The 15,715-nt window shown below is 42.9% G+C and overlaps 1 protein-coding gene across 1 annotated transcript in view; it reads left to right on the top strand.

Annotated features, from left to right (window-relative positions):
- aacs (acetoacetyl-CoA synthetase) overlaps window positions 1-15,715 on the top strand; it is a 32,702-nt gene that overhangs the window by 3,683 nt on the left and 13,304 nt on the right. Inside the window, exons 4-10 of the mRNA XM_053421888.1 lie at window positions 379-492; window positions 3,584-3,681; window positions 4,078-4,192; window positions 4,568-4,649; window positions 4,756-4,909; window positions 8,546-8,626; window positions 9,817-9,939. Of these exons, the coding sequence (XP_053277863.1) occupies window positions 379-492; window positions 3,584-3,681; window positions 4,078-4,192; window positions 4,568-4,649; window positions 4,756-4,909; window positions 8,546-8,626; window positions 9,817-9,939 (767 nt within the window). The remainder of the gene's footprint in view (window positions 1-378; window positions 493-3,583; window positions 3,682-4,077; window positions 4,193-4,567; window positions 4,650-4,755; window positions 4,910-8,545; window positions 8,627-9,816; window positions 9,940-15,715) is intronic.

The raw sequence follows: 15,715 nt of genomic DNA, 5'->3' as shown, positions 1-15,715 counted from the left end.
CAATCTACCTCAGGAGCTAGAATGTAATTATGGCATGGCCCATTTGTCACAATGCCATGGAGCCCCTTTGAATCTCAGTTAACCGTTGCTGACAGGGGACAAGGGGACCATTGCTGCCTGTGGCTTCTGTCCCTCCACACAGTCTGTCTCCGTTTGTGTCTCCCTGGTTCTCTTTTGTCTTAGCTGTGGTTTTAAAATCAATTTGCATTGTCACAAACACTATTTACTGAAGTGGTACACATAATCTAAAACGTCCAAACCAATCAAAACACATCTAGATATCTTCGGTTAACGGAATAAATTCCCGAGACGTGTGTATTCATCTCTGCTTCTGTGTCTCCCTCCCTCTCTCTCTCTCTCTCTGTGTCCGACTTTCAGGCGAGGCAAATGACGAGATCGTGAAGGTGACGTTTGGGGAGCTGAGGCGTGACGTGGCAGTGTTCGCTGCAGCCATGAGGAAGATGGGCGTCCAGCCTGGAGACAGGGTTGTAGGTGAGTCTCAGGGTTATTGCTCTCTGTCTCGCTGGGGGTTAACCACAGAGTATGGAATAACACAGGGGGGGGGGGGGGGGGGGGCATTTTATGTATTTATATATTTCATATAACCTTTTTAACCATAGACACTTGGAGGCCCAGCATTTCCTGTGTACTGGTAAAGCTACAATCATTCCTCCTACTCTCCTGACCTCTTCATCATCCAGTCCTTTTAATTGTAGCCTGTTTTCTCTTCCTTTAGCTCAGTGTGCACTCAGGAGGAGGAGGGCTGGTTCTCTTGACACAAGTCGGCTCTGTATGAATGTCAGCGTTTACTTTATTTCAAAGTTAATATTTGTCTTTCTGCAAGTCAGCACAGTAAAGAGCAGTCATATACACATCCCACTCATTCACACTGAGCAGGGCAGCGAGTGCAGCGGCGGCTTGAAGGCAGGTCCTGCACATTTCCACTCGCCAATCTGTGATCCGTACATTTAGAAAGACAATTCAAATGTCAAACTTATCTCTGTCTCGTTAGCACAGTTGTTGCTGGATGTTGAGCTGTTATCAGGAGTTACGTTGCTCTGGGGTTGTCAAACAAAAGTATCTCAGACTTCTGAACTGAATCATTTGTTAAACAGACTCTTGAAAAGAAAATGTTTGTTTTAAATTGTCTGATCACAAAAGACACACCCATACCAAAGATTACTGACTGAACAGAGGTATTATTTGTTTATTCATTTATTTCATCTATTTATTGTGAAGTCTAGCAATATCAAATTGCATATACTTATAAATATCAGTCCCCTAAACATGTCATTTTTTAAAATCAAGATCCATGATTTGACTAAATCCTTGGTTTTTCCTTGGGCCACACACTCAGACGAAAACATAACCTCTATGGTTATTTCACAAACAAAAATAGGAGAAGAGTTGATTTTTAAAATAAGATATTCTTTGTTGCTTCTTTTGAGGACAGGTCTCAGACATATGAGTCTTATCTGTCCACCTCTCTGTTTCATCCTCTGTCTGTGCCGTTTCTCCAGCTGTGACACAGAGAAGAGTATCAAGCTGTTTGTGCTCTGTCAGTATCGGAGGCTTCAGTTGTTCTGGGGTTGTCGAACAGAAGCATCTCTGATATCTGAGACTTTGTTATTTGAAGAATTCTTTCTGTTTCCCCTCACGCTGGTTTTAACTAGCATTTCGTTTTTCATACTTTCTCATTACTGGATAAATGAACAGATAACCGGCACCGTCGTTCAGAGATTACAGAAATTATTATTGGATTAAAAAAAAAAAAAATTTTAATACAGAAGAAAATCTGAGCTTCATAAGTTGTCAGCTCGCACATTCACCTCAGTGACAGAAATCCGGCAGAAAATGCATGAAAGGATAAAAATCTTTGCACACAACTTATAAGAAACATTCTCTCAGCCCTCACAAGTCCGGAAGAGCTGTTTTCAAACTTGAACTATGGAAAACTAACAGAAACTTGGGTTCGGATATATATACGACCATGTGAAGAACGCAGCAGGAGACTGTCTGGCGTCTGGGTCGAGCAGTAAGAGGGAGGACATGATGAAAACATTCTCCTTGCAAATCACACGTTTTAGTTTTCCTCACAAATACTCCGCCCTCCACCCACATCACCGAAAGCTGTCAAACCTTGTTATGTTTCCAAATTTACGTCTTTGTCTATGTCTTCTACGTGTGACACCTTTTTCATCCTAAGACTTCAATCGCATGTTAGAAGCTTCATGAATCATCACGTCTACGAATTTTCAGTTTCTTTCTTTATCATTCTCACTGGGGAAAATCGCACATTTACGTTCTCATATACAGCAACTCTTGAAAACCTAAGGAAAAATGCCCAGAGTGCAGTGCATTGTCTGAAAGCAGCTACATTCAGTGTCTCTTATACGTTCCTATATCGGTTTCCTATACCTTTTTATTCTGAAGCAGCAGTTGGACTAACATCTATGGCTGCCACTCACAAGCTCATATTGAGCCACTCTCCAGGAGTGACCAGGATGAGAATGAAAGCCCAGAAGAAAGCTGTATGTCACTGCAGGGAAATCCATTAGCTAAATGACTTAAGCTCTGTAGGAATCTCATTAGGAAGACGGGACGCAGAGAGAGAGAGAGAGAATATCTAAACTCAAATCTGTGTGTGTGTTTTATTGTGTGTCCTCACTCGTGTGTGTGTGAGAGACAGGGACGTCCTCTTCCTTGAGGTCGTAGCTTAATTGTCGTGTCAGTGTCTGTAAGCCAGGAGATATATAAGCACTTAGCTGATGAAGCCCGTCGAGCTTTATAGTAGAACATGAGCCAACCCAACGCACGCGCACACACTCCTCCACACACACACACACACACACACACACATGTATTCTCTTTTCCGTGCACTCTTCACTTCCATCGCTCTTCTCTTTTGTCTTGACATCTTCGACGTGCCCTCCACCCGGTTACCGAGCTGATAGACGTCACTGTTCATCCTCTGGGGAATGCATATTCTTTTAAGGGTGTGTCATTAAACATAGTGTGTGCAACCACAGTCTCACTGGTGACTCACACAAATGTGCAACCAGTCACATAAGCTGTGGCAGCGTTGCAACATGAGATAATACGCAAACAACAAATTGTTTAAATTATTGAAATGACACTATAGCCAATATGGATTTTTCACAGCTGATTATACAAATTCAAATAAATGTCAATGATTCTTAAGATGTCAACATCCGACCCTTATAACCTGTACATTTTTTAATAAAAAGAAAACATAATTCAATGTTTATTCTGTTAAATACGTTGTCGTATCAGCGTATTTAATATTGGCCGATATTATTTTTGAGCAACGTTAAACCATGATCACTACAGTGCAGACTCTGGCTCCAAATGACCTCACAAGCACAAGATGGTGGCTCCTGTTCGTTTTTGCAGAGCTGGAGAAAGTGTGGAGATGTGTCGTCCATCTTAATAAACATTCTATGGATTATAAGAAAAAACTGCAGAACAGAAACCCCACAGAAAAACCTATAAATACATATGTCTATCGTAGATTTTTGTTATTTATGTTTATATTTTCCTTTTTCCTCTCGTCTGGCTCTAGGCTACCTACCCAATGGCGTCCATGCAGTGGAGGCCATGTTGGCCGCCGCCAGCATCGGAGCCGTGTGGAGCTCCACGTCTGTCGACTTTGGCGTCAACGTAAGGCTCGTTCTGTACTCGTGGATTCATGGTTGTGGCAGAACAGACCATTATACAAAACAAACAGAGGAAGTGAATGAGGTGGTGGTGACTGAACACATGTGGGGTGAGACAGGACAGGGGAGGATTGTGTGATGTGTATGAGTGAGCATGAATAACTTCATCCTGCAGCAGCTCCTTCATCAATGGTCCCTCTGTCATCATGCTGTGTGTTTCTGTTGTGCTACTGCCCCCATCTGGCCGATTGGAATCTTGTGAATGTCGGACAAATTATTTGTATTCTCTCATTCCCTGGAGAGATTTGGCAAACTTGAGGCTTTTCTGTTGTTGTGACTATTTGCTCATATTTTTTTCTTGTCATCAGTTTTCACTCTCTCTCTCTTTTCCCTGTTTCAGGGCGTCCTTGACAGGTTTTCTCAAATCCAGCCCAAACTCATCTTCTCGGTGTCCGCCGTGGTTTACAACGGCAAAACACACGACCACATGGAAAAGCTCATCAGTGTCGTCAAAGGTTGTCAACCACATTTACTAATAGACTGACAATTCTCTTTATTTGTATTGTTTTTGTTTTATTCTGTTTAATAACGGATACATTTAGTTTCTCCCTCTGAAGGATGTAACATCTGATATAGAGGTCAGAATATGTACAGAGACCATATAAGCGTGACAACATTTGCCTGAGTAAATGAAAGCTGTAATGGAATTTCTGCTAAATAGTAGAAAGCGAAAACACAAGAAGAAGAAGTAGATTTACTGTTTTACAAGTGATTGATGAAATTATACAAAACAGATGCTTGAACGTTGCACAGAACGAATCTGCTTCCACAGGAATATCTACTGCAGTTCATTTTCACTAACTCATCTTCTCTTCCTCTCTGACCTCCAGGTTTGCCTGACCTGAAGAAAGTGGTTGTCATCCCCTACGCTCGCTCCAAACACGAGACTGACCTCTCCAAGATCCCCAACAGGTGAGTGTCTGTGGATACCACTACGCTCTCAGGATTTTATTATTTACTTGAGAGAGAGCTGGTCAGATATACATTTTATTCTCCTTTTCCTTGACTGTCTCCGCAGTGTGTTTATAGACGATTTCTTGGCGTCCGGACGAGGGGACGGTGACCAGTTTCCTCAGCTGGAGTTTGAGCAGCTTCCGTTCAATCATCCTCTGTACATCATGTACTCGTCTGGAACCACAGGGGCTCCTAAATGCATGGTGCATTCTGCTGGGGTGAGGAAAACACTGGCTCTCCTCAGTCCATAGTATATAAACTCTGCATCGCTCCACATGAAATAGAGTTATGCTAGAATTTAATAACATAATGCTCTCGTTGAGGGGACATCAGCTCCTATGTGAGCAACCTTAGACTATATAATTAAACTGATGAGTAGATTACATTGATCTCCAACCTCTACTTTACAAAGAGACACACCAGGGTCTAGATAAGGAGCATTGATTTAGTATCAACTATCTAGTACCACAGAGAGTAGATCATTTCTGCTATTAAAATAAGCAGCGGCTATACTATAACAAATTAAGATCAACATTAAACATGGCTTGTTCGTTAGATGCTGGATAAGATGATGTCAGTAGATGGCTGTACAGAGCTGGTCAGTAACTCTGTGTGCAGCAGGGAGATAAAATATTTGGCTGGATCACAGACATATCTGGCTGGATGTTATAAACTCGATTGCAAAATAAATGAAACCACTAATTTAGAAGTTTTATCCCATCACGTGCCAATAAGGAGAAAAACAAGTTTTTAAGTCACAGTTGGTGCGCAGCGGGATTTACGGTCAGGCCTGTTAAGAAGCTGATATCGGAGAGAGGACACCGGGCCGGTGCCAGTGACGGAGCGCGGAGCCAAATCAGAACAGAGACGGGTTTGAGAACGGGTCGTTAACTGGTCCACACTCACCATTAGAGGGCAGTAAAGCACCATCACATCTCAATAAAGAGGAAGAACCAAACTCAAAGTTGGGATAATCTCCATTTGAAAGAAATCAGGTCGGACAGAATCCAGCTGCTTTGCCAGTTTTTCTTTTAAATAAATTTACTTTTGAAGTCATTACATCTCAAATTTGAGGGTTGAGGGACTTTTTTTATAAAGATGGACGAGGTGTCTCCTCCTCCCACTGTCCAGACAGGAAGCCAAGATATCCCGGATACAAACGCCGCCATCTTGTGCAGTTTGAACCAGAGTCTGCTCAGTAGCACTGAAGGGATGAACCCGTGGTCTCGAGGTCTCACCAGTACACGCACTCGACCAATCACGAGTCAGCTGTCAATCATCACCCTGTTTTCTAAAGCATCAAAAAATGAATTAAAACCCTTAGCCCAACCCTAACTTCCAGAAACATTAACACTTAACGTGATGATGAAAAGTACCTTAAATGTATATTTTGACTTTAAAATGTCCCTTCCACTAACATAGAAGAGGTGGGATTCATATATGGCAGCCAGCCACAAGGTGGTGATCAAGATCAAGGAGACATATGAGAGCACGTCCATCTTTATATAAAGCATCTTTACTGCTGCTGCTTCTGCTTATGTTTTCTCAAAGCTCCTCCCATAGTGAGAGATGTCGGTGCTTCCTACTTTCAAACCAGAAATTCTGAACCTCTTGTACATTACACACCAACAGCAGCACCACCTGCATGGAAAAGGGCTCCATAGTTAAGCCTTAGTTAAAGCCCTTTCACGTCATTCTCTCTCTAAGTGAAGTCACACATAACTGTTAATCAGAGATGAGCCCTTGTTGTTGTAGATCTGAGGTTTTCTTTTCTGAGACTTTGCTTGTTTATTCCATTTAGCTACCTTGAGTCTCTCCGGTTTTAATCTCCCCAGTCCTCTGACGTAAATTTCTCCGACGTGTTAAAAGGCGGCTCTGTCCTGGAAGTGGGTAGATTTGGTCTCCGCTCAATATCTGTGTGATAGTGTAATTGAAGGAGGGAAGGAAGTGGAGTCCCTGGGTCCATAAACAAGCTGAATGTCCCCACTGTGAACTCTTTAATGGCTCTGAGGCCAAAATACACAGAAAATGGTGCATCTCACATCCTAGAAAGAAAAACTAGTTGGCCCATGGGTTGTCCTGTGTTCTAGTTTGAATTTGTGTAATGGTAGATACAAAAAAACACGATTTCTTACTGACCCATAAGTGTTAGTCAGGCCCCAGCTGTTACACATACACACACACACACACACACATACGCATACACACACACACACACACACACACACACACACAGACACATTCTGGTCACATCTGTCTCTGCAGAGTTGGCCCATATTGACAGTTTGATTTGCAGTGCACAACATTTATACGAATACACATAAACAGAAGTTTGACACTGTTACATGATCTCCAGAGAATGTCTGTGAACAAATAAGTGCAGACCTTTTCTCATGTTGGGTTTTTCACATACAAAGAACGCAGCCGGAGATTTTAATGCTCAGACGCATTAACAACAACAGGAAAATGTCCAGAACATCCAGGCGAGGGGGGGGGGGGGGGGGGGGGGGGGGGCGGACCCGAGCGTTGAGGTAGAGCAGGCAGGACGTGGTGTATTAATTCTATCATATTTAGTTTGCATAATTCCTCTTTTGAAAGGCGACTGAATCAGATGACACCAACAGGTTATTAAAATCATTCTCAGTATTACTTTTACTTTAAATGACTCTCCACCACCAGATGGCAGCAAACCCCCATCTGCAGGTCCCTGAAAGTTATTCTCTCTCAGTGGAAGGGGGATATTAATGACAGTTCCACCCCCCCCCCCCCCCCCCCTGCTACATGTCACATCTGAGTGCGTAGAGTGTTGGATGAATGTGTGATTTCCAAAGGACCACTGCACTTTGAAGGCTAAGGCCCTCGACGTTCACAAACAGGTTAACACACATAAACAGATGCATTCACACGTTTCCACAAAGCAGCCGTTCTGCCTCCTTTTCCCTTCCTTCCTTCTTTCACCCTCTCAGCCTTCTTTCACAGTCATTTTATGTCTCAACTTGCATGTGCTCTCTCCCTTTCATCCCACTTAGTCCTCGTTTTTCAGACGCTCATTAGGTTGATTTCCCTTCTTGATTTCTTTCTTCTCCCCTGTCGTCTCTGTCGTTCTTCCTCCCTATCCTTGTATTTTATATTCCCTCTCTCCTCCCTCCCTTATCGTCTTTCTCCATCTCTTTCTTTTTCTCTGTTTTTTTTGTGACCCATCCTTCTCCCCATGCCGCAGATAATTGGACAGTAATGTGTCGGTGAAAACATTTCACATTGTGGCGCTGGCGGTCCTCTCTGGCTCCACCAATTAGCCGCGGCGTTGTGCTTTCTGCTTTGTTACGGCTCTGTTAACATGCTGTCAGCAGCGCGATGCCACAAACCGGTGGACGGGCATGGCAGCTGAGTCCTGCCAAAGATTATATGCACACGCGTGCACACAAAGTTCACGGACCAGCGGTTTATGTGAACAGCAATGTACACGTAGGCTCAAAACTTAAGCACACACACACACACACACACACACACACACACACACACACATACAGACACACAAACTCGAACAGTTCCTACTCCACACCACCAATAACAACCTTTCCAGCTGTGATGGGTTAGTGACTGCGGGAGAGAAGCCACACTTACCCTCAATTGCCCATTATTGTTGGACAGAGATCTTCTGTGTGTAGCTGCCGTGGATAGAAGGCTTCACCTGTGCAGCCGAATGAAGAAGCAAGAACAATATGTCTGGGAAAAAACGTTATAATTCTAAAATTGGGTGTTTAACAAGTGTCTTTTATTCAAGATGAGTTTTGTCTGTCAAACCGGTTCCCTGTCACTTTAACACTTTCATATATCTCTGTCTGTTTCTGCAGGGCACGCTCATCCAACACTTGAAGGAACACATCATCCATGGCAATATGACCAGCAGTGATGTCATCATCTACTACACAACGGTACGTCCATGACCTTTTCACAATAAGAGAAACACTAATGGTACCAAAGGTTCCTAATCCTGGTTCTTTTGCCCTTCTACCCTCTCCTTATAGCCATATGCAGGGTTACGAAGTTTAATATGGCAAGTTATAATAAATCAATAAGTCTGGTCATTAAGACACACTAACGTAAGGCTGGGCGATGAAACTATAACACTATTTATCGCATTATTGTTGTCATTAATAGGAATATAACAAAAGTTCAATATAATCAACTAAATTATAATGCATTGTGTAAGCTTGATGAGGAGGTAAAGCACATAAGCTGTCTAAAACCACAACCTTCACTCAGGAGCAATCATCAGTCTTTAAAGGGGAAACAAATAATAATGTGACATTTATATGGATAATTATCGATATCGACGGATGTGAAAATGATTATCTTTCACATTTTCGGCACAAACAACAGATCTCGTCAGCCGCAACTCATTTTGTGTTAATTAAAGCTGCGGTTGCTGTATTGTAGGATGTGTATTCATGGCATCATATGAGAAAATTCTCAGATTATAAAAGTTACCTCCACTTGGGGAAATACAATTCTATTGTGCTTATTTTACACGTTTATTCAACCTGTGAATAAAATCAGTTTATGACCAAGATGTATTTAAAGCTGGAAATATAAAAAAAAAACCTCCATAACACGTTCCCAGAACTTAACATCTTTGAATAACTTGTTTTCTCAGACTGTGAATCCAAAATTATGGGAATTAAATCTTCAATAGTTGAAAACAGACAGCTGAGAATCTAAAACCAGTTTGTTGAAACACGGTGAATCTTCTGTTGCTGCTTACGGGAGAAATTCACCACTAGCTGGTATTGCATTAGTGACCCTATATTCAGTTCAGCGTATTTAATAACATTTTATTTGTGTAGATCTAACTCACAACACACACTATCTCAATGCACTTTACCCAGTACGGATGAGACGTTGCAATATTCTAGAGAAACCCAACAGTTCCCACTTGGAGCAAGCACATAGCACTGTGTGCAGTTTTAATGCTATAGAATGAATGTCACCAGTGTTTGTACATATGAGCGATGGAAGCTGCAGCTCAGCGTGGAGCTGAAAGGGAAACACAACCGTGAATCAGTGTTGACGTGAGTGGAGCCGGATAAACTGACCACTTTGTTTGTATGTGTGCCGTTTATAGACTGGCTGGATGATGTGGAACTGGCTGGTGTCGGCTCTGGCAACGGGAGCCTCAGTGGTTTTGTATGACGGTTCACCACTGATGCCCACACCTGATGTACTGTGGAACCTGACGGACCAGCTACTGTGGAACCTGACGGACCAGCTGGGGTGAGTTACACACGCACACACACACACAGACACACAAACACTAAGAAATAAGTGGGGCTGCAAAAAAGGGAGTAACTAGGTTTCTCTGGTGTTTATTGCTTACTGATTGGAAGCTTTTTATTTTATACTCCTCAAATAAGTGCTGTTAAAATTTTCTTTTCCAGAAGAATGCGGAGCTGTATGACTCATTTACAGTAATTTTCAGATCTGGTGTTCTTCTTTAAAGACGAACCATGTTTCCATGTTGTTCAAAACAAACTCAAAAATAAGCTGGAAAGAAATAATTCATCCAATTTCTCTATAGAAGATACTCTCAGTGATTATTGTAGCTTTAATAGTATAGAATTTAAATAAGGATGGAAGATGCGTCTCCACTTCATCTGTTGTACAAAAGTAGGGCCAATATATCCTGGATACGCTTATGACATCAGTCTACACAGTGGTGATGATGGCGTGCAGCAGGGAGGTCCATCAGAGACACGGTTCAGCTGTCACTCAAACATCAGTGTTATGAGAAGTACCTCCAGTGACAGAAGCCATCTTTGAGAAAAAATTATTTGAAGTCCTTGGCATGCTATGTGGTTTGGCCCTTGTCCTATCCACTTACATGGAGGAGGCAGGGTTTATGACCTGTACCGCAGCCAGCCACAAGATGGCGATCAAGATGGTTTGGCCTCACTTTCTGCGAGCTGTCATGTCGTCCATACAGTCTATACTGCATTTTCTATAAGTGATTCAACTCACACAGAAAGTCTAAGAACAAGTGGGGTCCTGTGATTTCCTTAGTTAGAAAGAGAGTGGTAGCAGAGGTTGACGTATTCATGTTCTTTTAAACCTCAGAACCGATGATGTGTTCACTTAATTGACAAGTTGCTCACATGAGCGGACTCGTGAATAAAGATTTCTGCTCGTTATAACATGCATTAAAAACAGAGCGGTGAAATATTCAGTGATTTATTTTCGTGTTTATCCAGTAATTTATCTCTGCTCATTTAAAATCAGAGCATCGAGGAGCGCGTCAGTTGAAAAGGACACGAAACCCACGGAAAAATGTTGGAAAACCAAAAACATTTGAGGTTTACTGTAAATAGCAAATGCCTTTTTGTACTCACACAAACCATACCTCTCTATGAAGTTTCACATAACTTAGCATTAATCAACATAAATCAGTCTCATATTTCAGACGCACAAAAGCCCCCCCCCCCCCCGACCTGCTCATCGATTATAACAGATGAGATGCCCCCCCCCCCCCCCTGTCATTTTGAAAGTGCTCGGCTGAACGGGCTGTTTGAAGTCAGCGGGGTCAGTCGCCCCCTGAGGCCGCTGTTGTTATTGAAGATTGATGGAGATGGTGAAAACCTTAAGTTTCTCCATCTAATCCAGAGGTTGTTGAACAACACAAATCCATCTGCGAGACAGAGGAAGCTCTCCCTGAGTCTGATGAATTCCAACTGAAGATACAGAAGATACTGTATAGACCCACCTATATAACCTGTAACCCCCCGTCCTATTTTCACACACTGTTGGTTCAGGTCCAAAATAGCACAGACGATATTAACAACAGATCCTCTATTGAGGTAGAGGTCATGAACCCCCCCCCCCCCCCCCCCCCCCCCCACACACACACACACACAAATCCAACACTATCACCACCATAAACAGCCGATGTTAAAGCCAGTATTGATCCTATTTTATTGTCTCGTGAAGACGGAGAGAGAGAGAGAGAGAGAGAGAGAGAGAAGCTGAAATGGTCAAGGATACAACTAAGTGCTGGGCCCAGTTAATTGGCTCAGATTTAATGGGGAGGATGGTGAGCAAATATGTTTTTTTTTTCTTCTCATTGTGCACTTCTGTATTTGAATTTGTGAAAGTTTATGTGTGCTCAATACGCCCGAGCGTTTCCAATTAAAATGTCAGTTTTGCAGGCTGGTAAGCTCGGATACATCGTAGAAGATTGTGGATAATTACCTTCAAGATGAGTAGTGCTATGATCGGCCAGTTCAACCAGTAGTTTCTTCTCTTAAGACCTTTTTCAATCAGGGCGTCCCTCTTAATACATGGAAATATTTATTTATGCAGTTCATTTCCGTGGCTTTCTGAAGCGTAGCCAGATACCTTTTGTAAAAAATGATGAGGAAAGTTTTCAAGACATTAGCTGGAGAATGCAGGATCAGTAAAAATATGCTGTTAACTGAAGAAACACATGAAGATGACCTGCCAGTTCTTTAACAGCCTCCCGCTTCAAAGTTTCAAGAACACAACAGATCGCAAATACAAGCGAAACTAAATGAGTTTTAGAGACAGGGGGAGGAGTTCAGACATCCAGTGGGAGAACGGCTGCTCCCTTAACTGGGGACAGTGGAGGTGGTCTGGGCGTCCAGTCAGGATGCCTCCTGGGTGCTTTCCATTGGAGGGTTACTGGTTATGCAAAAATGAAAGGAGACCCCAGGGCAGACTCAGAACTTGCTGGAGGGACTACAAATCCCATTAAGCCTGGGAACGCCACAGAATCCCCCAGGTGGATTTGGGGAGAGGGACGTCTGGAAACCCCACTTGGCCAAAATGAGTATTCCTGTGACAAGACAATGGAAGAACGGAGGGACCCGTTTTATTTACCAAAAACATTGAGTTTGGCTTTAAATTCGAAAACCCACTTGTTAGGAACATTAATTTATTGCCATCTCACAAATACTAGAGGGGGTAAACACTGCCCCTGATGTGTCCCTGAAACATCCAGAGATGGTTTCACACGGAGCCGCCTGTGACTGTGTTACTGGGGACCTCTGGTTAAACTAGGTTTTGTGTGTTTTTTTTAAACTGCAGTGTGGTCAGCAAAAGTAAGACGCTTAAAAGACAGTTATACCCCAGACACATATTCAGGGCAGGGGAGACGGCATATTGCCTTCAGCAAGGAAGGGAGTAATGGGGAGAAAAAGTTGACACAGATGGGGAGGAGTGGAAGCTCTGGACTGAAAGTGCCAAGAAAAAGTACTTATACTGCAGAAACCAGGAGCAGCATGTGTAGATCCTAAAACCTAATGAGCTCCTTTCACTATTGTAGCCGGCATTATTAATATCAAATATACTCAGGTCTTTAAACTATGATTGGTTCTTTGTCATCAATAGAGAAGGTTATTAAACGACTCCCTGAAGCTTTATGGTTGGTTAATATCAACAGCAGTGTTTGGCGTGCAGCAGCCGAGATGAGATAAACGTCCTCGTCTTTCAACCTCGCTGCTCGTTTGCCCCCTTAAAAAAAAAAAAACCCAACCCTGAAGTGGAGTGAACAAGGTTAGAATACTGTTAGCATAATTACCCACATGGAGGAGTTGAGTGGGGAGCTGCCAGCGTGACAGAAAGACAGATGGACCTTTTAAACTGTGGGAAGAGTTTTGAACCAATTAGGAGCTGATGTTGCCACCTCAGACATATCCCAGAGTGTGGATCCCCCCGCCCTGTGGGAGAGGCTGACATGAGTTTTTTTTTTTTGCACCCTCATCTAAGCGTGGACGTTTTAAATCGGGTAAATCTGTCAGAGTTGGCGCCCGGGCACAAAGTGGCGCCGAGCAAAACGCAAAGTGTCTTTGCTAGTGTCTGACTGATGCCGTTGTTTCCCCATCACATGCTCGTTTTGTTTGAATAGCAAATAAACCTCTGGAGCTCTGAGCACCTCTGGCTGTGTAAGCTCTTATAACTACATTTGGTCAAGTGGAGTTGTAGGCACAGAAAGTGATTGGCAGACAAAAACCTGTTTCATATTAATTGTTACCTCCTCCATTGAGGTTATTTGTTACCCCTGTTTGTTTAGATATGTACACAAGATTACACAAAAACAACTAAACCGATTACCATGAAACTTGGGGAAGTTTGGGTCCGGGAAGAACTCCTCGGATCCAGGACCTTTTTGTCACCTTAAACATTTGAGAAATGAGTGTTTCAACATTTTCACTGTTTTCCGAAGGGTGAACGATTAATGAAGAGAACTCATATCCACGAGTGTTTGAAAATTCAGTGCTGCTGGTATTTCAGAAGACTGTCCGGCCTTAGCGCAGGTGATGCACTCTGGTTCAGTATTTTGCAAGTGAGGAGCATTCTGAAAATAGTAGTACTGCTCAGGAGCTTTAGCGGGTCGTCCACGTCCATTAACCAGAAGGTCGGCCCGCTCAATCCCAGTCTCCCCTATTCTGTATCTAGTGTCCTTGGGCAAGTTACTGAATCCCTAAAGGTTGCCCGTAGTGTGTGTGATTGATTTGTGGGGATCCATGTGCACTCTGATTGGTTTATTGCATGTTCCACCGACTGTAGTGCAATCTTTTTAGACCACGCTCCTGGCATTACAACCTTTTTTGCACCATTTAAATACAGCAGTGTATTTGGACACACCCTAGATGCACTTGTGCCACTTGGATTCACACAATGTAGTGAGATTGCCGTGCAGAAAGCCTTTAAACCTGACTGATGCTTCCCCTGTTGCCTCGAGTCGTGTTAGTTGTGCGGTTGTACATAACCGCTTTATTTCCACATCTCCCTCATTAAGTGACATTTACAGTTTTAAATGCCCTTTAATAGAAGTTTTTGAAAGATGACATTTTCAATAATGGAGAAGGACGGACAATTTTACACAAAGAACTTTGTGTTTGTTGTAATGGACGATTGCAGATTTGCACCGTGACTGTCTCAGGAGATGTGTGTTTATGTTTAGTTATTCAGTGGATTCCTGTCTATAAGTAAAGTGAGCCACAGTAGACTTTCTTCATCTAAACCTAAAGTATAGCAGTAAGTATCGTGTGCAGAATGTTGGATCACCACAGTTAATAAGTCCACTGTTTTATTTCTACAAAAAAATTAATCTGGACAAGCTTAAACTTCTCTTAGAAAAATATAGAATCACATTATGTTTAACAACAAGGTCATCCAGTAACACGTATATCAATATCAATAAAACTGACAAAATCACTAACCTCTCAATGCTCTGACAAGTATTCCAACCTGTGTCATGCAGGAAAAAGCAGATATATTGAGACAAGGCCACGGTGGAGACCGGCTCTACAGTATTCCTCAGTGGAACGAGCTAAAGGTTACAGCATTTACAGTCCTGACAGGTTCCATGGATGTGTGCGACTTCAGGGGCTGCTCTGTGTTCTCTGAGGAACTTTCTGTGTGTTTTCTATCCATTGTCAATTATGTGTAAGGCCGATATGATCGAAAACATTCAAGATACATTTATTGATCCCAAACACAGGCACAGTCACACTACATGCAGATGAGGGAAATTTGTCCTCTGCTTTTGTCCCATCTGGTGAACACTGCAGGACACACAGAGCAGTGGGCAGCCATGCACGTTGCCCAGGGAGCAAGGTGCCTTGCTCAGGGGCACTTAGACAGTGGGGGTAGGGAGAGTGCTCTTTGGACTTTGTACCAGATCCAGGTGTTGTCCATCCAGGTATGTTTTTTATTGTCACTGCGAGGAGTCGAACCAGAGACCTTCCAGTCCGATGTCCGTAGCTTTCTGCCCATAGTCCAATTTTTCTGCCACTAGTCCAGCGCCTCTCCCAAAAGTCAGGTCCCACCAAGATGACAACCAGAGTGCTAACCATTACACCATGGCACCTTCTATTGGTCCTCTACTCTCGTACCATCTGCTGAATGGAGTCTTTGTCTTTTGGCTGATGTCCAGCACTATTCTCAGTGTTCTCCTTGGAGCGATATGTTACAGATACAGTTTAAGCAGATTGCGTGTTGCCAGCTCA

This window comes from Pleuronectes platessa, chromosome 4 (genome assembly GCF_947347685.1).
Source record: "Pleuronectes platessa chromosome 4, fPlePla1.1, whole genome shotgun sequence".
NCBI classification, from domain to species: domain Eukaryota; kingdom Metazoa; phylum Chordata; class Actinopteri; order Pleuronectiformes; family Pleuronectidae; genus Pleuronectes; species Pleuronectes platessa.
This window is presented reverse-complemented; position numbering and strand designations above follow the sequence as displayed.